The 21446-nt window shown below is 50.4% G+C and overlaps 1 protein-coding gene across 1 annotated transcript; it reads left to right on the top strand.

Moving 5' to 3' along the window:
- The first annotated feature begins 258 nt into the window (after nucleotides 1-258).
- Nucleotides 259-20686, top strand: afg3l2 (AFG3-like AAA ATPase 2). Its single transcript, XM_079243249.1, has 17 exons — nucleotides 259-421; nucleotides 1485-1584; nucleotides 3246-3308; nucleotides 3415-3542; nucleotides 3617-3769; nucleotides 3861-3935; nucleotides 4699-4823; nucleotides 4902-5175; nucleotides 11308-11445; nucleotides 11534-11687; nucleotides 14758-14865; nucleotides 16735-16860; nucleotides 18114-18224; nucleotides 18294-18409; nucleotides 18830-19030; nucleotides 19099-19293; nucleotides 19656-20686. The coding sequence occupies exons 1-17, from the start codon at nucleotides 338-340 to the stop codon at nucleotides 19893-19895; spliced, it is 2391 nt and encodes a 796-aa protein (XP_079099375.1). The 5' UTR covers nucleotides 259-337; the 3' UTR covers nucleotides 19896-20686.
- The last annotated feature ends 760 nt before the right edge of the window (nucleotides 20687-21446 follow it).

Genomic DNA, 21446 nt, shown 5'->3' with positions numbered 1-21446 from the left:
GTGGTAGACCGGATCCTGGTGTGGTAGTAGGGGACCAGGTCCGGTGGTAGACCGGATCCTGGTGTGGTAGTAGGGGACCAGGTCCAGTGGTAGACCGGATCCGGGTGTGGTAGTAGGGGACCAGGTCCGGTGGTAGACCGGATCCTGGTGTGGTAGTAGGGGACCAGGTCCGGTGGTAGACCGGATCCTGGTATGGTAGTAGGGGACCAGGTCTACAGGTGGCGCAGTGGACCATCAGACTTGTAAACAGCAGAAGAAGAAGAAGTGTGGAAACAACATGGCGGCGTGGTGTGATTACGGAACAGCTCCAGAAAACTCGCTCCGTGTTTAATTCAGGATGTCTCCCCGCTTCCTGCAGCTCGCTGCCGGCTGGAGGAGCCTGGTCAGCCGGCTGCTGCGCTACGGAGCTCCGGCCGGGCTGGTAGGTGGAGGACAGGTCGGTAGGTGGAGGACAGGTTGGTAGGCGGAGGACAGGCCGGTAGGTGGAGGACAGGTTGGTAGGCGGAGGACAGGTCGGTAGGTGGAGGACAGGTCGGTAGGTGGAGGACAGGCCGGTAGGCGGAGGACAGGTTGGTAGGCGGAGGACAGGTCGGTAGGCGGAGGACAGGTCGGTAGGTGGAGGACAGGTCGGTAGGTGGAGGACAGGTTGGTAGGCGGAGGACAGGCCGGTAGGCGGAGGACAGGTTGGTAGGCGGAGGACAGGCCGGTAGGCGGAGGACAGGCCGGTAGGCGGAGGACAGGTCGGTAGGTGGAGGACAGGCCGGTAGGCGGAGGACAGGTTGGTAGGCGGAGGACAGGTCGGTAGGCGGAGGACAGGTCGGTAGGCGGAGGACAGGTCGGTAGGCGGAGGACAGGCCGGTAGGCGGAGGACAGGTTGGTAGGCGGAGGACAGGTTGGTAGGCGGAGGACAGGTCGGTAGGCGGAGGACAGGTCGGTAGGCGGAGGACAGGCCGGTAGGCGGAGGACAGGTCGGTAGGCGGAGGACAGGTCGGTAGGCGGAGGACAGGTCGGTAGGCGGAGGACAGGCCGGTAGGCGGAGGACAGGTCGGTAGGCGGAGGACAGGCCGGTAGGCGGAGGACAGGCCGGTAGGTGGAGGACAGGCCGGTAGGCGGAGGACAGGTCGGTAGGCGGAGGACAGGCCGGTAGGTGGAGGACAGGTTGGTAGGCGGAGGACAGGCCGGTAGGTGGAGGACAGGTCGGTAGGTGGAGGACAGGCCGGTAGGCGGAGGACAGGCCGGTAGGTGGAGGACAGGTTGGTAGGCGGAGGACAGGCCGGTAGGTGGAGGACAGGTCGGTAGGCGGAGGACAGGCCGGTAGGTGGAGGACAGGTCGGTAGGTGGACCATAACTTTTCTGACTTGACCTGTCCACAGGTGGAGCGGTTACATTTCACGCTGGTTGTAATCCAGCTGGGTGGGGCGGAAATGACGTCATAAGGTTTACTTTCCATGGTCTCACCTGTGGTCCCTGCTTGTCCTCCTCAGACCCTGCCACCACCTGGCTCTGGACAGGTGGACAGTGGGCGGAGACTGCTGAGCGACCTGCTGGGGGCTTCCAGGATGCTGAGCTCCAGACCCCCTAAAGGTGAGACGGGACAGGTAGAACTGGTGTCCTCTGCTGGGACAGACTGGTGTCCTCTGCTGGGACAGACTGGTGTCCTCTGGTTGGACAGACTGGTGTCCTCTGGTGGGACAGACTGGTGTCCCCCGGTGGGACAGACTGGTGTTCTCTGGTGGGACAGACTGGTGTCCTCTGGTGGGACAGACTGGTGTCCTCTGGTGGGACAGACTGGTGTCTCCCGGTGGGACAGACTGGTGTTCTCTGGTGGGACAGACTGGTGTCCTCTGGTGGGACAGACTGGTGTCCTCTGGTTGGACAGACTGGTGTCCTCTGGTGGGACAGACTGGTGTTCTCTGGTGGGACAGACTGGTGTCCTCTGGTGGGACAGACTGGTGTCCTCTGGTTGGACAGACTGGTGTCCTCTGGTGGGACAGACTGGTGTCCTCTGGTTGGACAGACTGGTGTCCTCTGGTGGGACAGACTGGTGTCTCCCGGTGGGACAGACTGGTGTCCTCTGGTGGGACAGACTGGTGTCCCCCGGTGGGACAGACTGGTGTTCTCTGGTGGGACAGACTGGTGTCCTCTGGTGGGACAGACTGGTGTCTCCCGGTGGGACAGACTGGTGTCCTCTGGTGGGACAGACTGGTGTCCCCCGGTGGGACAGACTGGTGTCCCCCGGTGGGACAGACTGGTGTTCTCTGGTGGGACAGACTGGTGTCCCCCGGTGGGACAGACTGGTGTCCCCCGGTTGGACAGACTGGTGTCCTCTGGTGGGACAGACTGGTGTCCCCCGGTGGGACAGACTGGTGTCCCCCGGTTGGACAGACTGGTGTCCTCTGGTGGGACAGACTGGTGTCCCCCGGTGGGACAGACTGGTGTTCTCTGGTGGGACAGACTGGTGTCCCCCGGTGGGACAGACTGGTGTCCTCTGGTGGGACAGACTGGTGTCCCCCGGTGGGACAGACTGGTGTTCTCTGGTGGGACAGACTGGTGTTCTCTGGTGGGACAGACTGGTGTCCTCTGGTGGGACAGACTGGTGTCTCCCGGTGGGACAGACTGGTGTCCTCTGGTGGGACAGACTGGTGTCCCCCGGTGGGACAGACTGGTGTCCCCCGGTGGGACAGACTGGTGTTCTCTGGTGGGACAGACTGGTGTCCTCTGGTGGGACAGACTGGTGTCCCCCGGTGGGACAGACTGGTGTCCCCCGGTTGGACAGACTGGTGTCCTCTGGTGGGACAGACTGGTGTCCCCCGGTGGGACAGACTGGTGTCCCCCGGTTGGACAGACTGGTGTCCTCTGGTGGGACAGACTGGTGTCCCCCGGTGGGACAGACTGGTGTTCTCTGGTGGGACAGACTGGTGTCCCCCGGTGGGACAGACTGGTGTCCTCTGGTGGGACAGACTGGTGTCCCCCGGTTGGACAGACTGGTGTCCCCCGGTGGGACAGACTGGTGTCCTCTGGTGGGACAGACTGGTGTCCCCCGGTTGGACAGACTGGTGTCCCCCGGTGGGACAGACTGGTGTCCCCCGGTGGGACAGACTGGTGTCCCCCGGTGGGACAGACTTCTTTACCTGACAGAATCGTCTCTGAGGTCCAGCTGACCCAGCAGCTGATGTCCCCGTGGTTCTGGTCCAGAACAACAGAACCAGGTCGGGTCATGCTCGCTCTTTGGTTTCTGTTTTCAGGTTTTGAGAAATATTTCCCAGATGGTCAGAAACCTGCGAAGAACTCCGAAGCTGCAGCCAAAGGTAGACATCGCCGACCGAATTCTACATATTGGCCTGGATCTGGTTCTGATCCGGGTTCTGGGCCCGTTATTCATACTTCCTGTTTTGGACCGTTCCTTCCCAACAGAACCGGCCAGCACTCAGAGAGCAGCTGGGAGGTCCGGCGGTGGAGGAGCAGGAGGAGGAGCAGGAGGAGGAGGTGGGAAACGAGGAGGACGTAAGGAGGACTCACACTGGTACAGCCGCCTGCAGAAGGTCAGTTCCTGATCTGGTCCAGTCCGGTGAGGATTACCTGCAGACAGGTGTCAACTACCTGGTCTCTGTTCCAGGGGGACGTTCCCTGGGATGATAAGGAGTTCCGGATGTTATTCCTGGGGGGCGTGGCCTTCTGGGCCACCGTCACTTACTATTTCTTTTTGAGGGACGGAGGACGGGAGGTGACCTGGAAGGACTTTGTCAATAATTACCTGTCCAAAGGCGTGGTGAGGACACACCTGGACACAGCAATACGAACATCTTGTGGTGTTTTCTGATTGGCTGCAGCTGTGAAGGCGTCTCTGTATCGTCTGTCAGGTGGATCGATTAGAGGTTGTCAACAAGCGTTACGTCAAGGTGGTCTTCGCTCCGGGGAAGACGCCGGTGGACGGGGTGTGTTGTCAACACGATCGTTTCCTTTAACGGGTTCTGTTTCTGGTTAAGGACTGGGTCCTGGTACCCGTACCGGGTCCTGGTACCCGTACCGGGTCCTGGTACCCGTACCCGGTCCTGGTACCCGTACCGGGTCCTGGTACCCGTACCCGGTCCTGGTACCCGTACATGGTCCTGGTACCCGTACATGGTCCTGGTACCCGTACCGGGTCCTGGTACCCGTACATGGTCCTGGTACCCGTACCGGGTCCTGGTACCCGGTCCTGGTACCCGTACCCGGTCCTGGTACCCGTACCCGGTCCTGGTACCCGTACCGGGTCCTGGGACCCGTACCCGGTCCTGGTACCGGTACCCGGTCCTGGTACCCGTACCCGGTCCTGGTACCCGTACCCGGTCCTGGTACCCGGTCCTGGTACCCGTACCCGGTCCTGGTACCCGTACCGGGTCCTGGGACCCGTACCCGGTCCTGGTACCCGTACCCGGTCCTGGTACCCGTACCCGGTCCTGGTACCCGGTCCTGGTACCCGTACCCGGTCCTGGTACCCGTACCGGGTCCTGGTACCCGTACCCGGTCCTGGTACCCGGTCCTGGTACCCGTACCCGGTCCTGGTACCCGTACCCGGTCCTGGTACCCGTACCGGGTCCTGGGACCCGTACCCGGTCCTGGTACCCGGTCCTGGTACCCGTACCCGGTCCTGGTACCCGTACTGGGTCCTGGTACCTGTACTGGGGAATGACACCGCCTCTCCTCTGCGTCCTACAGCAGTATGTCTGGTTCAACATTGGCAGCGTGGACACATTCGAGAGGAACCTGGAGACAGCGCAGTATGAGCTGGGCATCGAGGGGGAGAATCGCCTGCCGGTGGTCTACTCCACCGAAAGTGACGGGTAAGGAGCGCTGAGCTGGACAGGCATGCTTCAGGTCTGTACCCACCGCTAATCCTAGTGTCGATGTCTCTGCTGCAGAACATTCCTACTGAGCATGCTCCCGACAGTGCTCATCATCGGCTTCCTGCTCTTCATGCTGCGCCGTGGTCCGGCGGGGGCGGGGAGGCCCGGAAGGGGCATGGGGGGTCTGTTCAGTGTCAGTGAGACAACAGCTAAAATCCTCAAGGACGAAATTGATGTTAAGTTTAAAGATGTAGCCGGTTGCGAGGAGGCCAAGCTGGAGATCATGGAGTTTGTCAACTTTCTGAAGAACCCCAAACAGTACCAGGACCTGGGTGCCAAGATCCCAAAGGTAGTCATCCGCCTCTCTTCTTCTGAGCTTTTCCGTCCCTACACAGCCTGTCGGTCCCTCAGGTCGGCCGACCAACTACTTCTGTCAGTACCAGGACTAAAGGGAAGTTCAGCGGGACCGGGCCTTTGCCGTGGCACAATGAGATGCCTTTATATATCAGACAGGCCGCCTCTGTATCTGTTTTTAAATTTTTGCTGAAGACACATTTGTAAGCTGGATGTCAACTTATCATCTACTAAATGATAAGTTGACATTTTATATCTGTTTTTATTTTGATCGATTTTAGAAATGTAATTCTTTTAAACGTTTAGAAGTGCAGTTGTTCCTGTAGGTAGGATGTAGTTATTCCTGGGGGTATGAGGCAGTTATTCCTGGAAGTAAGGGACAGTTATTCCTGGAAGTAGGAGGCAGTTTTTTGTGGACATAGGAGGCAGTTTTTCCTGGAGCTACGAGGTAGTTATTCCCTTTGGTAGGAGGTAGTTATTCCTGGAGGTAGTAGGTAGTTATTCCTGGACTTAAGAGACAGTTATCACTGGAAGTATAACAGAGTTTTTCCGAGAAGTAAGAGACAGTTATTCCTGGAGGAAGGATGTAGTTATTCCTGGAAGTAGGAGGCATTTATTCCTGGAAGTAAGGGACAGTTATTCTTGGAGGTAAAAGCTAGTTATTCCTGGAAGTAGGAGGCAGTTATTCCTGGAAGTAAGGGACAGTTATTCCTGGAAGTAGGAGGCAGTTACTCCTGGAAGTAGGAGGCAGTTATTTCTCGAAGGAGTGACAGTTATTCCTGGAAGTAGGAGGCAGTTATTCCTGGAAGTAAGGGACAGTTATTCCTGGAGGTAGAAGGTAGTTATTCCTGGCGGTAGAAGGTAGTTATTTCTGGAAGTAGGATGTAGTTATTCCTGGAGGTAAAAGGTAGTTATTTATGGAAGTAGGATGTAGTTATTCCTGGAGGTAGAAGGTAGTTATTCCTGGAGGTAGAAGGTAGTTATTCCTGGCGGTAGAAGGTAGTTATTCCTGGCGGTAGAAGGTAGTTATTCCTGGCGGTAGAAGGTAGTTATTTATGGAAGTAGGATGTAGTTATTCCTGGAGGTAAAAGGTAGTTATTTATGGAAGTAGGATGTAGTTATTCCTGGAGGTAGAAAGTAGTTATTTCTGGAAGTAGGATGTAGTTATTCCTGGAGGTAAAAGGTAGTTATTTATGGAAGTAGGATGTAGTTATTCCTGGAGGTAAAAGGTAGTTATTTATGGAAGTAGGATGTAGTTATTCCTGGAGGTAGAAGGTAGTTATTCCTGGAGGTAGAAGGTAGTTATTCCTGGCGGTAGAAGGTAGTTATTTCTGGAAGTAGGATGTAGTTATTCCTGGAGGTAAAAGGTAGTTATTTATGGAAGTAGGATGTAGTTATTCCTGGAGGTAGAAAGTAGTTATTTCTGGAAGTAGGATGTAGTTATTCCTGGAGGTAGAAGGTAGTTATTCCTGGAGGTAGAAGGTAGTTATTCCTGGCGGTAGAAGGTAGTTATTTCTGGAAGTAGGATGTAGTTATTCCTGGAGGTAGAAAGTAGATATTTCTGGAGGTAGAAGGTAGTTATTCCTGGCGGTAGAAAGTAGTTATTTCTGGAAGTAGGATGTAGTTATTCCTGGAGGTAGAAGGTAGTTATTCCTGGCGGTAGAAGGTAGTTATTTCTGGAAGTAGGATGTAGTTATTCCTGGCGGTAGAAGGTAGTTATTTCTGGAAGTAGGATGTAGTTATTCCTGGAGGTAAAAGGTAGTTATTTATGGAAGTAGGATGTAGTTATTTCTGGAAGTAGGATGTAGTTATTCCTGGAGGTAGAAGGTAGTTATTTCTGGAAGTAGGATGTAGTTATTTCTGGAAGTAGGATGTAGTTATTCCTGGAGGTAGAAGGTAGTTATTTCTGGAAGTAGGATGTAGTTATTTCTGGAAGTAGGATGTAGTTATTCCTGGAGGTAGAAGGTAGTTATTTCTGGAAGTAGGATGTAGTTATTCCTGGAGGTAGAAAGTAGTTATTTCTGGAAGTAGGATGTAGTTATTTCTGGAAGTAGGATGTAGTTATTCCTGGAGGTAGAAGGTAGTTATTTCTGGAAGTAGGATGTAGTTATTTCTGGAAGTAGGATGTAGTTATTCCTGGAGGTAGAAGGTAGTTATTTCTGGAAGTAGGATGTAGTTATTCCTGGAGGTAGAAGGTAGTTATTTCTGGAAGTAGGATGTAGTTATTCCTGGAGGTAGAAGGTAGTTATTTCTGGAAGTAGGATGTAGTTATTCCTGGAGGTAGAAAGTAGTTATTTCTGGAAGTAGGATGTAGTTATTCCTGGAGGTAGAAGGTAGTTATTTCTGGAAGTAGGATGTAGTTATTCCTGGAGGTAGAAGGTAGTTATTTCTGGAAGTAGGATGTAGTTATTCCTGGAGGTAGAAGGTAGTTATTTCTGGAAGTAGGATGTAGTTATTCCTGGAGGTAGAAGGTAGTTATTTCTGGAAGTAGGATGTAGTTATTCCTGGAGGTAGAAGGTAGTTATTTCTGGAAGTAGGATGTAGTTATTCCTGGAGGTAGAAAGTAGTTATTTCTGGAGGTAGAAGGTAGTTATTCCTGGCGGTAGAAAGTAGTTATTTCTGGAAGTAGGATGTAGTTATTCCTGGAGGTAGAAGGTAGTTATTTCTGGAAGTAGGATGTAGTTATTCCTGGAGGTAGAAGGTAGTTATTTCTGGAAGTAGGATGTACTTATTCCTGGAGGTAGAAAGTAGATATTTCTGGAGGTAGAAGGTAGTTATTCCTGGCGGTAGAAAGTAGTTATTTCTGGAAGTAGGATGTAGTTATTCCTGGAGGTAGAAGGTAGTTATTCCTGGCGGTAGAAAGTAGTTATTTCTGGAAGTAGGATGTAGTTATTCCTGGAGGTAGAAGGTAGTTATTCCTGGAGGTAGAAGGTAGTTATTCCTGGCGGTAGAAGGTAGTTATTCCTGGCGGTAGAAGGTAGTTATTTCTGGAAGTAGGATGTAGTTATTCCTGGAGGTAGAAAGTAGTTATTTATGGAAGTAGGATGTAGTTATTCCTGGAGGTAAAAGGTAGTTATTTATGGAAGTAGGATGTAGTTATTCCTGGAGGTAGAAAGTAGATATTTCTGGAGGTAGAAGGTAGTTATTCCTGGCGGTAGAAAGTAGTTATTTCTGGAAGTAGGATGTAGTTATTCCTGGAGGTAGAAGGTAGTTATTCCTGGCGGTAGAAAGTAGTTATTTCTGGAAGTAGGATGTAGTTATTCCTTGAGGTAGAAGGTAGTTATTCCTGGAGGTAGAAGGTAGTTATTCCTGGCGGTAGAAGGTAGTTATTCCTGGCGGTAGAAGGTAGTTATTTCTGGAAGTAGGATGTAGTTATTCCTGGAGGTAGAAGGTAGTTATTTCTGGAAGTAGGATGTAGTTATTCCTGGAGGTAGAAGGTAGTTATTTCTGGAAGTAGGATGTAGTTATTCCTGGAGGTAGAAGGTAGTTATTTCTGGAAGTAGGATGTAGTTATTCCTGGCGGTAGAAGGTAGTTATTTCTGGAAGTAGGATGTAGTTATTCCTGGAGGTAGAAGGTAGTTATTTCTGGAAGTAGGATGTAGTTATTCCTGGAGGTAGAAGGTAGTTATTTCTGGAAGTAGGATGTAGTTATTTCTGGAAGTAGGATGTAGTTATTCCTGGAGGTAGAAGGTAGTTATTTCTGGAAGTAGGATGTAGTTATTTCTGGAAGTAGGATGTAGTTATTCCTGGAGGTAGAAGGTAGTTATTTCTGGAAGTAGGATGTAGTTATTTCTGGAAGTAGGATGTAGTTATTCCTGGAGGTAGAAAGTAGTTATTTCTGGAAGTAGGATGTAGTTATTCCTGGAGGTAGAAGGTAGTTATTTCTGGAAGTAGGATGTAGTTATTCCTGGAGGTAGAAGGTAGTTATTTCTGGAAGTAGGATGTAGTTATTCCTGGAGGTAGAAGGTAGTTATTTCTGGAAGTAGGATGTAGTTATTCCTGGAGGTAGAAGGTAGTTATTTCTGGAAGTAGGATGTAGTTATTCCTGGAGGTAGAAGGTAGTTATTTCTGGAAGTAGGATGTAGTTATTCCTGGAGGTAGAAAGTAGTTATTTCTGGAGGTAGAAGGTAGTTATTCCTGGCGGTAGAAAGTAGTTATTTCTGGAAGTAGGATGTAGTTATTCCTGGAGGTAGAAGGTAGTTATTTCTGGAAGTAGGATGTAGTTATTCCTGGAGGTAGAAGGTAGTTATTTCTGGAAGTAGGATGTAGTTATTCCTGGAGGTAGAAAGTAGATATTTCTGGAGGTAGAAGGTAGTTATTCCTGGCGGTAGAAAGTAGTTATTTCTGGAAGTAGGATGTAGTTATTCCTGGAGGTAGAAGGTAGTTATTCCTGGCGGTAGAAAGTAGTTATTTCTGGAAGTAGGATGTAGTTATTCCTGGAGGTAGAAGGTAGTTATTTCTGGAAGTAGGATGTAGTTATTCCTGGAGGTAGAAGGTAGTTATTCCTGGAGGTAGAAGGTAGTTATTCCTGGAGGTAGAAGGTAGTTATTCCTGGTGGTAGAAAGTAGTTATTTCTGGAAGTAGGATGTAGTTATTCCTGGAGGTAGAAGGTAGTTATTCCTGGAGGTAGAAGGTAGTTATTCCTGGCGGTAGAAAGTAGTTATTTCTGGAAGTAGGATGTAGTTATTCCTGGAGGTAGAAGGTAGTTATTTCTGGAAGTAGGATGTAGTTATTCCTGGAGGTAAAAAGTAGTTATTTCTGGAAGTAGGATGTAGTTATTCCTGGAGGTAGAAGGTAGTTATTTCTGGAAGTAGGATGTAGTTATTCCTGGAGGTAGAAAGTAGTTATTTCTGGAAGTAGGATGTAGTTATTCCTGGAGGTAGAAGGTAGTTATTTCTGGAAGTAGGATGTAGTTATTCCTGGAGGTAGAAGGTAGTTATTTCTGGAAGTAGGATGTAGTTATTCCTGGAGGTAGAAGGTAGTTATTTCTGGAAGTAGGATGTAGTTATTCCTGGAGGTAGAAAGTAGTTATTTCTGGAGGTAGAAGGTAGTTATTCCTGGCGGTAGAAAGTAGTTATTTCTGGAAGTAGGATGTAGTTATTCCTGGAGGTAGAAGGTAGTTATTTCTGGAAGTAGGATGTAGTTATTCCTGGAGGTAGAAGGTAGTTATTTCTGGAAGTAGGATGTAGTTATTCCTGGAGGTAGAAAGTAGTTATTTCTGGAGGTAGAAGGTAGTTATTCCTGGCGGTAGAAAGTAGTTATTTCTGGAAGTAGGATGTAGTTATTCCTGGAGGTAGAAGGTAGTTATTCCTGGCGGTAGAAAGTAGTTATTTCTGGAAGTAGGATGTAGTTATTCCTGGAGGTAGAAGGTAGTTATTTCTGGAAGTAGGATGTAGTTATTTCTGGAAGTAGGATGTAGTTATTCCTGGAGGTAGAAGGTAGTTATTCCTGGAGGTAGAAGGTAGTTATTCCTGGTGGTAGAAAGTAGTTATTTCTGGAAGTAGGATGTAGTTATTCCTGGAGGTAGAAGGTAGTTATTCCTGGAGGTAGAAGGTAGTTATTCCTGGCGGTAGAAAGTAGTTATTTCTGGAAGTAGGATGTAGTTATTCCTGGAGGTAGAAGGTAGTTATTCCTGGTGGTAGAAAGTAGTTATTTCTGGAAGTAGGATGTAGTTATTCCTGGAGGTAGAAGGTAGTTATTCCTGGAGGTAGAAGGTAGTTATTCCTGGCGGTAGAAAGTAGTTATTTCTGGAAGTAGGATGTAGTTATTCCTGGAGGTAGAAGGTAGTTATTTCTGGAAGTAGGATGTAGTTATTCCTGGAGGTAGAAAGTAGTTATTTCTGGAAGTAGGATGTAGTTATTCCTGGAGGTAGAAGGTAGTTATTCCTGGAGGTAGAAGGTAGTTATTTCTGGAAGTAGGATGTAGTTATTCCTGGAGGTAAAAGGTAGTTATTTATGGAGGTATGAGGTAGTTATCCCTGGAAGTAAGGGTGGTTTTTCCTGGAGGTCGGCATAGTAAGACCTGACAGTAGGGTTGTGTATATCTGGAAGTTGAGGGTGGTGAGGTCTGAATGTGACGTGGTTTGTGATAACATGGCTCATATTGTGTTCTATCTATGGTTCTATAGGGAGCCATCCTGACCGGACCACCGGGAACTGGAAAAACTCTGCTGGCCAAAGCGACTGCTGGAGAAGCTAATGTTCCCTTTATCACCGTCAATGGATCAGAATTCCTGGAGATGTTCGTAGGCGTGGGTCCCGCCAGGGTGAGGAAGAGAGGTTGAAGAGGGACAGGTGAAGGGTCAGGAGGAAGGTCTCTGGGAACAACAAATCATGATCCTGATTTGTGTCCAGGTTCGAGACCTGTTTGTGATGGCAAGAAAGAATGCACCGTGCATCCTCTTTATCGACGAGATAGATGCTGTTGGCCGGAAAAGAGGAAGAGGAAACTTTGGAGGTCAGAGCGAGCAGGAGAACACTCTGAACCAGCTCCTTGTGGAGATGGATGGTGAGTGTTCCTACGTTCTAGGAGGTCGGTCACTAGGTAGGTCAGTTGGTCCGTAGGTAGGTAGGTGGGCTAGTCAGTAGGTAGGTAGGTGGTTTGGTCAGTCAGTAGGTATGTCAGTTGGTCAGTCAGTAGGGAGTTCAGTTGGTCAGTCAGTAGGGAGTTCAGTTGGTCAGTCAGTTGGGAGTTCAGTTGGTCAGTCAGTTGGGAGTTCAGTTGGTCAATCAGTAGGTATGTCAGTTGGTCAGTCAGTTGGGAGTTCAGTTGGTCAGTCAGTTGGGAGTTCAGTTGGTCAGTCAGTTGGGAGTTCAGTTGGTCAATCAGTAGGTATGTCAGTTGGTCAGTCAGTTGGGAGTTCAGTTGGTCAGTCAGTAGGGAGTTCAGTTGGTCAGTCAGTTGGGAGTTCAGTTGGTCAGTCAGTAGGTGTGTCAGTTGGTCAGTCAGTAGGGAGTTCAGTTGGTCAGTCAGTTGGGAGTTCAGTTGGTCAGTCAGTTGGTCAGTCAGTTGGGAGTTCAGTTGGTCAGTCAGTAGGTATGTCAGTTGGTCAGTCAGTAGGTATGTCAGTTGGTCAGTCAGTAGGGAGTTCAGTTGGTCAGTCAGTAGGGAGTTCAGTTGGTCAGTCAGTTGGGAGTTCAGTTGGTCAGTCAGTTGGGAGTTCAGTTGGTCAGTCAGTAGGTATGTCAGTTGGTCAGTCAGTTGGGAGTTCAGTTGGTCAGTCAGTAGGGAGTTCAGTTGGTCAGTCAGTTGGTCAGTCAGTAGGGAGTTCAGTTGGTCAGTCAGTTGGGAGTTCAGTTGGTCAGTCAGTTGGGAGTTCAGTTGGTCAGTCAGTAGGGAGTTCAGTTGGTCAGTCAGTTGGTCAGTCAGTTGGGAGTTCAGTTGGTCAGTCAGTAGGTATGTCAGTTGGTCAGTCAGTAGGGAGTTCAGTTGGTCAGTCAGTAGGGAGTTCAGTTGGTCAGTCAGTTGGGAGTTCAGTTGGTCAGTCAGTTGGGAGTTCAGTTGGTCAGTCAGTAGGTATGTCAGTTGGTCAGTCAGTTGGGAGTTCAGTTGGTCAGTCAGTAGGGAGTTCAGTTGGTCAGTCAGTTGGGAGTTCAGTTGGTCAGTCAGTTGGGAGTTCAGTTGGTCAGTCAGTAGGGAGTTCAGTTGGTCAGTCAGTTGGTCAGTCAGTTGGGAGTTCAGTTGGTCAGTCAGTAGGGAGTTCAGTTGGTCAGTCAGTAGGGAGTTCAGTTGGTCAGTCAGTTGGGAGTTCAGTTGGTCAGTCAGTTGGGAGTTCAGTTGGTCAGTCAGTAGGGAGTTCAGTTGGTCAGTCAGTAGGGAGTTCAGTTGGTCAGTCAGTAGGGAGTTCAGTTGGTCAGTCAGTCTGTAGTTCAGTTGGTCAGTCAGTCTGTAGTTCAGTTGGTCAGTCAGTCTGTAGTTCAGTTGGTCTCTAGGTAGATGGGCCGGTCAGTAGGGAGTTCAGTTGGTCAGTCAGTAGGTAGTTCAGTTGGTCAGTCAGTAGGGAGTTCAGTTGGTCAGTCAGTAGGGAGTTCAGTTGGTCAGTCAGTCGGTTGTTCAGTTGGTCAGTCAGTTGGGAGTTCAGTTGGTCAGTCAGTAGGTAGTCCAGTTGGTCAGTCAGTAGGTAGTCCAGTTGGTGACTAGGTATCTGGCCGGTCCGTAGGAAGGTAATGGGTAATGGGTCCGTCAGTTGGTCGGTAGTAGGTCAGTGGGTTGGTCTGTAAGTGAGTCGGTTGGTCGGTAGGTCAGTCAGTTGTAGTTGAGATTGGGGGCTGGATGGGCTCAGGTGTGTGGAGTGTAATGGCATGGATGGAACAATGGGAGGGACTGCGGCCGCGTCTAGGGAGGGCGGACTGCGACCAGGTCCAGGGAGGGCGGACTGCGACCAGGTCCAGGGAGGGCGGACTGCGACCAGGTCCAGGGAGGGCGGACTGCGACCAGGTCCAGGGAGGGCGGACTGCGACCAGGTCCAGGGAGGGCGGACTGCGACCAGGTCCAGGGAGGGCGGACTGCGACCAGGTCCAGGGAGGTCGGACTGCGACCAGGTCCAGGGAAGTCGGACTGCGACCAGGTCCAGGGAGCTGAATGTGCAGCTGTAGTCAGAGAAACATCACCCTAACTGGAGATGCTCTTCCAGCCTTTAGCTCCAACATGCTGGTCTACAGTTTTCTTTCTGATCTCCTGAGACAACTCTTAACTTCCTCTGGTCCATGCTGAGTGTGGTACACAACATGTCAGCAAACAGCACAGTGACTACCTGCAGTTCTATATACAGGCCCACTGACTGATGACAGGACTGTAGACACCTGTGATGCTGATTAGTGGACACACCTTGGACTAACATGTCCCTCTGTTCACATTATTTTCACTCTTTTCAAGGAATACCATCATTTTTATTCAGACCTGTTTTATTAGTTTATTTTTTCATATAATTCTGTTGAAGCCTGGTTGAAAAGCAATGTCTGACTTTCATTGGTTACTTTTCATAGAATTTTTATTTTTTTACTTTTGTCATATTTAAGTTGTTTCTGTGACCATTGTGATTTTTTTCTTTCATTGACCGAAAGGAACCAACATTTTTGTCTGTGTGTGTAAAAACCAAACAAACAAAAACAGGTCTGTTAGAATAAAAACATCCCAACAACAAGTCATCATGGCAGGAAGCAGCAGGGTGGTGCTGTGAAACATGGATCTCTGCTGATCTGAGGGAAAGTTGGGAGCATTTTAACTACCTCATACCAACGCAGTAGAGGGAGGGGAACAGCAGGAGGCCGTGAAAGTCCTGCAAATTCTGGTTTTAAATGGTTATGTAGAGTTCAGGGTTGTATAGGTTGTGTGGGTTCCCCAGAGTTTATGGGTTCTGCTGTCTGTGGGCTTAACAGAACCTTCCACAAATTTCTGCTACAGTCTAAACTGGTTTAAAGAACTGGTTCCGTTTTTTAAACATGGAATTTTTAGGTGGTCTGGTTGGTCTCCAAATTCATGACCTTCATGGCAAAGGTTCTTGACCGGCAGTAGACTCTTGCTAGCTCTTGTTGTTTCTGGATAACAGATCATGACGTTCTACTTCTCAATGTTCCAGGTTTCAACACTGCTACCAATGTGGTGGTTCTAGCAGGGACCAACAGACCAGACATCCTGGATCCGGCTCTGATGAGACCTGGACGCTTTGACAGACAGATCTATATTGGTAAGTTTGAAGTGGAGAAGCTCTCGTAACTAAACCAGGTTGCAGGATCCAGGTGACCACAGTAGGTTCAAGGTCCAGGTGACCACAGTAGGCTCTAGGATCCAGTAACCACATTGGGTTGTAGGATTCAGTTGACCCAATCGGGTCCGAGAATCCAGCTGACCACAGTATGTTCTCGAATCCAGTTACCACATTGGGTTGTAGGATTTAGTTGACCCCATCAGGTTATAGGATCCAGTTGACCCTGTCAGGTCCTAGGGTCCAGTTGACCACAGTAGGTTCTAGAATCCAGTTACCCCATTTGGTTGTAGGATCCAGCTGACCACAGTACGTTCTAATATCCAGTTACCACAATGAGTTTGAGGACCCAGTTGACCCAATCGGGTCCGAGAATCCAGCTGACCACAATACATTCTAGAATCCAGTTACCACATTGGGTTATAGGATTTAGTTGACCCCATCGGGTTCTAGGATCCAGTTGACCACAGTAGGTTCTAGAATCCAGTTACCACATTGGGTTCTAGGATCCAGTTGACCACAGTAGGTTCTAGAATCCAGTTACCACAATAAGTTTGAGGATCCAGTTGACCCAATTGGGTCCGAGAATCCAGCTGACCACAGTACGTTCTAGAATCCATTTACCACATTGGGTCTCTCGGATCCAAGTGACCACAGCAGGTTTTAGGATCAAGGTGACCACATTGGCTTTTCGAAACCAGTTGACCACAGTAGGGTATGGGGTCCAGGTGACCACTGCAGGTTCTACGAACCCTTGACCACAGCAGGTTCTTAGGTCCAGTTGACTACAGTACATTCTAGAATCCAGTTACCACATTGGGTCCTAGGATTCAGTTGACCCCATCGGGTTTTAGGGTCCAATTGACCACAATAGGTTCTTGAATCCAGTTACCACATTGATTTTGAGGATCTAGTGGACCCAGTCGAGTCCTAGGATCCAGTTGACCATAGTAGACTCTTTGATCCAAGTGACCACATTGGGTTTCTGGGATCCAGGTGACGACAGTAGGTTTTGGTATCCAGGTGACTACAGTAGGTTTTGGTATCCAGGTGACCACAGTGGGTTTCTGGGATCCAGGTGACCACATTGGGTTTCTGGGATCCAGGTGACTACAGTAGGTTCTAGTATCCAGGTGACCACAGTAGGTTTTAGGATCCAGGTGACCAGAGGATCTTCTAGGATCCAGGTGACCACAGTAAGTCCTAGGATCTTTGTGACCACAGTAGGTTCTAGGATCCAGGTGACCAGAGGATCTTCTAGGATCCAGGTGACCACAGTAAGTCCTAGGATCTATGTGACCAAAGTAGGTTCCAGGATCCAGGTTACCAGAGGATCTTCTAGGATCCAGATGGCCACAGTAAGTCCTAGGATCTATGTGACCACAGTAGGTTCTAGGATCCAGGTTACCAGAGGATCTTCTAGGATCCAGATGGCCACAGTAAGTCCTAGGATCTATGTGACCACAGTAGGTTCTAGGATTCAGGTTACCAGAGGATCTTCTAGGATCCAAGTGACCACAGTAGGGTCTAGGGTCCAGGTGACCACAGTAGGGTCTAACGTCAAGGTGACCACAGGAGGGTTTAGGGTCCAGGTGACCACAGGAGGATCTAGAGTCCAGGTGACCACAGCGGGTTCTAGGGTCCAGGTGACCACAGCAGGTTGTAGAGTTCAGGGGACATCGGTTTGAGGATCCAGGTGACCACAGCAGGTTCTAGGGTTCAGGTGACTACGGTAAGTTCTAGGGTCCAGGTGACCACAGCAGGTTCTAGGGTTCAGGTGACTACGGTAAGTTCTAGGGTCCAGGTGACCACAGCAGGTTCTAGTGTCCTTTATCAGTGTCCTGTCCTTAGGTCCTCCAGACATCAAAGGACGGGCGTCCATTTTTAAAGTCCACCTGCGTCCGCTGAGGTTGGAGACAGACATGGACAAAGATGGTCTGGCAAGGAAGATGGCTGCCCTCACACCGGGGTTCTCAGGTAACATTTCCTCCAAAGCATCACCTTCGGCTAAGATCTCCTTCGCATAAAGTTCACGTCCCATTTTTAACTCCGAGAACCTGACGTTAAGTTCTTGTTTCATGCGTTCAAGAACCATGCCTGTCCCACCTGTCTGTCCAAAAGGCCTCCCTACCTGTCCCACCTGTCTGTCCACATGGCCTGCCTGTCTGTCCACACGGCCTGCCTACCTGTCCCACCTGTCTGTCCAAAAGGCCTCCCTACCTGTCCCACCTGTCTGTCCAAAAGGCCTCCCTACCTGTCCCACCTGTCTGTCCAAAAGGCCTCCCTACCTGTCCCACCTGTCTGTCCAAAAGGCCTCCCTACCTGTCCCACCTGTCTGTCCACATGGCCTGCCTGTCTGTCCACACGGCCTGCCTACCTGTCCCACCTGTCTGTCCAAAAGGCCTGCCTACCTGTCCCACCTGTCTGTCCAAAAGGCCTCCCTACCTGTCCCACCTGTCTGTCCAAAAGGCCTCCCTACCTGTCCCACCTGTCTGTCCACATGGCCTGCCTGTCTGTCCACACGGCCTGCCTACCTGTCCCACCTGTCTGTCCAAAAGGCCTGCCTACCTGTCCCACCTGTCTGTCCAAAAGGCCTCCCTACCTGTCCCACCTGTCTGTCCAAAAGGCCTGCCTTCCTGTCCCACCTGTCTGTCCAAAAGGCCTCCCTACCTGTCTCACCTGTCTGTCCAAAAGGCCTGCCTACCTGTCCCACCTGTCTGTCCAAAAGGCCTGCCTACCTGTCCCACCTGTCTGTCCAAAAGGCCTGCCTACCTGTCCCACCTGTCTGTCCAAAAGGCCTCCCTACCTGTCCCACCTGTCTGTCCAAAAGGCCTGCCTACCTGTCCCACCTGTCTGTCCAAAAGGCCTGCCTACCTGTCCCACCTGTCTGTCCAAAAGGCCTGCCTACCTGTCCCACCTGTCTGTCCAAAAGGCCTGCCTACCTGTCCCACCTGTCTGTCCAAAAGGCCTGCCTGTCTGTCCCACATGGCCTACCTACCTGTCCTACCTGTCTGTCCAAAAGGCCTGCCTGTCTGTCCACATGGCCTACCTACCTGTCTGTCCAAAAGGCCTGCCTGTCTGTCCACATGGCCTGCCTGTCTGTCCACATGGCCTACCTACCTGTCCCACCTGTCTGTCCACATGGCCTACCTACCTGTCCCACCTGTCTGTCCACATGGCCTGCCTACCTGTCCCACCTGAGTTATTTGTCCCTCCTTTTTGTCTTCCAGGTGCAGACATCGCCAACGTCTGTAACGAAGCTGCACTGATTGCCGCCCGACACCTGTCAGACGCCATCAGCCAGAAACACTTTGAACAGGCCATAGAGAGGGTCATCGGAGGTGAGACACCAGAACCAGACCCAGACCCATCGGGACTGGTTTGTGTGATCTCCTGTGCTGTGTGTTCAGGTCTAGAGAAGAAGACTCAGGTTTTGCAGCCGGAGGAGAAGAAGACAGTGGCGTATCACGAGGCTGGTCATGCTGTCGCTGGATGGTTCCTGGAGCACGCCGACCCGTTACTGAAGGTCTGCCTGAGGTCCGATCCCAACTCCTTTCATGGGCCAAGGAGGGTCACATGACCCCCAGAGTCCAGCAGAAGGGCCATATGTCTGCTTGGACCAGTTGGGATTGGACCTCACCAGAACATCTTCTGGTCTAAAGCCTTACTGTTCAACAGAACCCGGTCCTTACAGAAAGGGGTTCTCACGGTATCTGAATCTGACAGAATCCAGTTCTTTCTGAGCCTGGTTCACATTGAACTCTGTTCTGACAAACAGAATCTCACAGAACCCATTTTGCATGGAACCGGGTTTTGCCAAAACTGGTTCTCACAGCACCTGGTTCTTAACGAAACCAGTTCTTACAGAGCCTGGTTCCAATGGAACCCGGTTCTCTCAGAAGCAGCGAGTTGTCTGTGCTGACGTGTGTCCTGGTTGCCTGTCCAGGTGTCCATCATCCCCAGGGGGAAGGGTCTGGGTTACGCCCAGTACCTGCCCAAAGAACAATACCTGTACACCAAAGAGCAGCTTCTGGACCGGATGTGCATGACCCTGGGGGGTCGGGTCTCCGAGGAGATCTTCTTCGGACGGATCACCACTGGAGCTCAGGACGACCTGAGAAAGGTCACGCAGAGCGCCTATGCTCAGGTGAGGAAAACGAGACCGGTTCTGGTTGGTTCGGTGGGTTCTTATGGGGACTCCATATCCTCCTGCAGATCGTCCAGTTCGGGATGAACCCGAAGGTGGGACAGGTGTCCTTCGACCTGCCCCGGCAAGGGGAGATGGTTCTGGAGAAGCCGTACAGCGAGGCTACAGCCCGCCTCATCGACACCGAGGTCAGAACCCTGATCAGCGAGGCCTACCGGAGAACCCAGGACCTGCTGAAGGACAAGAAGGCTGAGGTGGAGAAGGTACCTAGATCCGGTTCTGGTTCCCAGATGTGGGTTCAGCCCGGCTGTTCTGGTTCATTCATCAAATTGGTTAGTGTCCTCTCTGTGGTTCCCTGCAGAACATATGCTCTGTTGACTGTAAAACATTACCTGGAGAACATTGTGGAGAACCCTGATTGGGTTTGGGTTCTGAGTTCTCCACTCTCAAACCAGAACATAGAACTCTCTCCAGCTGATGTTCATCAGGTTGTGTTCTCCTTTAGAACCAGCAAGTAGCACTGTGTTCTACCAAGTTTATTGTCAGATGGTGGAACCAGAACTTCAGTTATGTGTTTGGATCTGAGTTGTGGTTCTGATCCGTGTCCTCTTGTGGGATTCTCCAGGTGGCTCAGCGGCTGCTGGAAAAAGAGGTTCTGGATAAGAATGACATGGTGGAACTTCTGGGCAAGCGGCCGTTCGCAGAGAAGTCGACGTACGAGGAGTTTGTGGAGGGAACCGGAGGCGAGGATGAGGACACGTCCCTGCCGGAAGGCCTGAAGGACTGGAACCAGGACAGGAAGGACAAGGAGGAGAGCCAGGAAGAACAGGTGGCCCGTCAGATCTCCGGAGGAATGCCCTTCTAGAACCGCCAACGTTCTCTGACACAGTCACTCCTGCAGACAGACATGAAGGAACCTTCTCACCAGTGTTCAGTTTCTGGAACCTTCCTTTGTGTTCCGTACCAGATGTTCCGGTGGATTCTGGGTTCTACCACTGTTTTCAGCTCACACAAACCCAGAACATTTTTCATCTGAAGTTCTTCAGTATCTTTATGGGAGAGAACCCAAAGACCTCCTCAGCTTTATTCCACAGAACCATCTGATCTTTGCGAACCCAGAATCCAGTCCAAACATGAGAACTGTGAAACCCTTTAGAACATTTATGTTGCTAATCTGCAATGTTCTGGATCTTAATGCTTAGAACAGATCCCACTTCCAGGCCGAGCAAGGCTTTTAGATCCTCCATAGAACCTAAAGAGAACCAGAACTGCTCTTTTGTTCCACAGGAAAGCTTTTTAAGCAGAACCCAATCTGATTTCTCAGCAAAGAAAGTTGATTCTACGACGACCTGGTTCCAACACAGGGTTCCTAACGTGCTTCAGATATGCAGAACCAGAACATTTGTGCTTGTAGAACTCTAAGGTCCCAGATGTGGATGCGGTTCTGTTCTCCTGTGCAGAACCAGCGGAGCCCACTGCAATTACTATAAATGTGTATTTATGACTAAGTTCTGTTTGATATTGAGGTTCCGTTGGAGCGCCATCATCACCATCACTCGCCATGGCAACGGGACCACCGTTTCCGGTTGTCTTGCTGATGCTTCGTCTCCATGGAAACGTGTATATGTGTTACGGTGTTTTAATAAAGCTGATCAAAACCTGTCAGACTGGAGCCTTTTAAAACTCAAACAGGTTCTTTTTCAGATAGAACTCGAAGAACGTGTGGAGAACATGAGAAGTAGAACATGGAGGAAACATGGAAGGTAAACGGATAAACTGACAGAGATGCGGTTCTCGGGATCCGTCTTTCAGAACTCCTATGGTTGCTATGAGCAACAGGATGATTGATGAAGAGCCCGGTCCAGCAGAGCCCGGTACACGACAGACCAAGTCAGCTTCAAAACCATTTACTGAACTATTCAGCCTTTGGCTCCCCAACTAACCAAGAAGGGTCCTGGTCCTGGTCCCGGAACTGGAACTAATCCTGGTTCTGGTCCCAGAACTAGAACTGATCCTGGTTCTGGTCCTAGTCTTGGTTCCCGTCCCGGTCTTGATCCTGTTTTTGATCATGTTCCTCAACCTGTTCTTGATTTCCGTGCTGGTCCCGCTGCCAGTCCTGGTCTTGGTTGTGGTCCTGGAACTGATCCTGGTCTTGGTTGTGGTCCTGTCCGGGAACTGATCCTGGTCTTGGTTGTGGTCCTGCCCTGGAACTGATCCTGATCCCAGTTAGAATCCCAGCTCCACACTCAGTTAGGGAAGCAGTTAGTCAGCAAGCCCCCATTAGCCAGTGCGGAGCTACCAGCCAGGGCAGCTAGCCCACCTAGCGGTCCCTCAGCAGTTCCCGCGCAGCCGGGAGCCGAGGCGGGCTGGACGACGGCCAGGCGGAAGCGTAGCCCCAAACCAAAACCCACTGGCC

Source organism: Telmatherina bonti, assembly GCF_933228915.1.
Source record: "Telmatherina bonti genome assembly, chromosome: 7".
Classification (NCBI taxonomy): domain Eukaryota; kingdom Metazoa; phylum Chordata; class Actinopteri; order Atheriniformes; family Telmatherinidae; genus Telmatherina; species Telmatherina bonti.
Note: the sequence above shows the minus strand (reverse complement) of the source record. Positions and strands in the feature narration are given on the sequence as shown.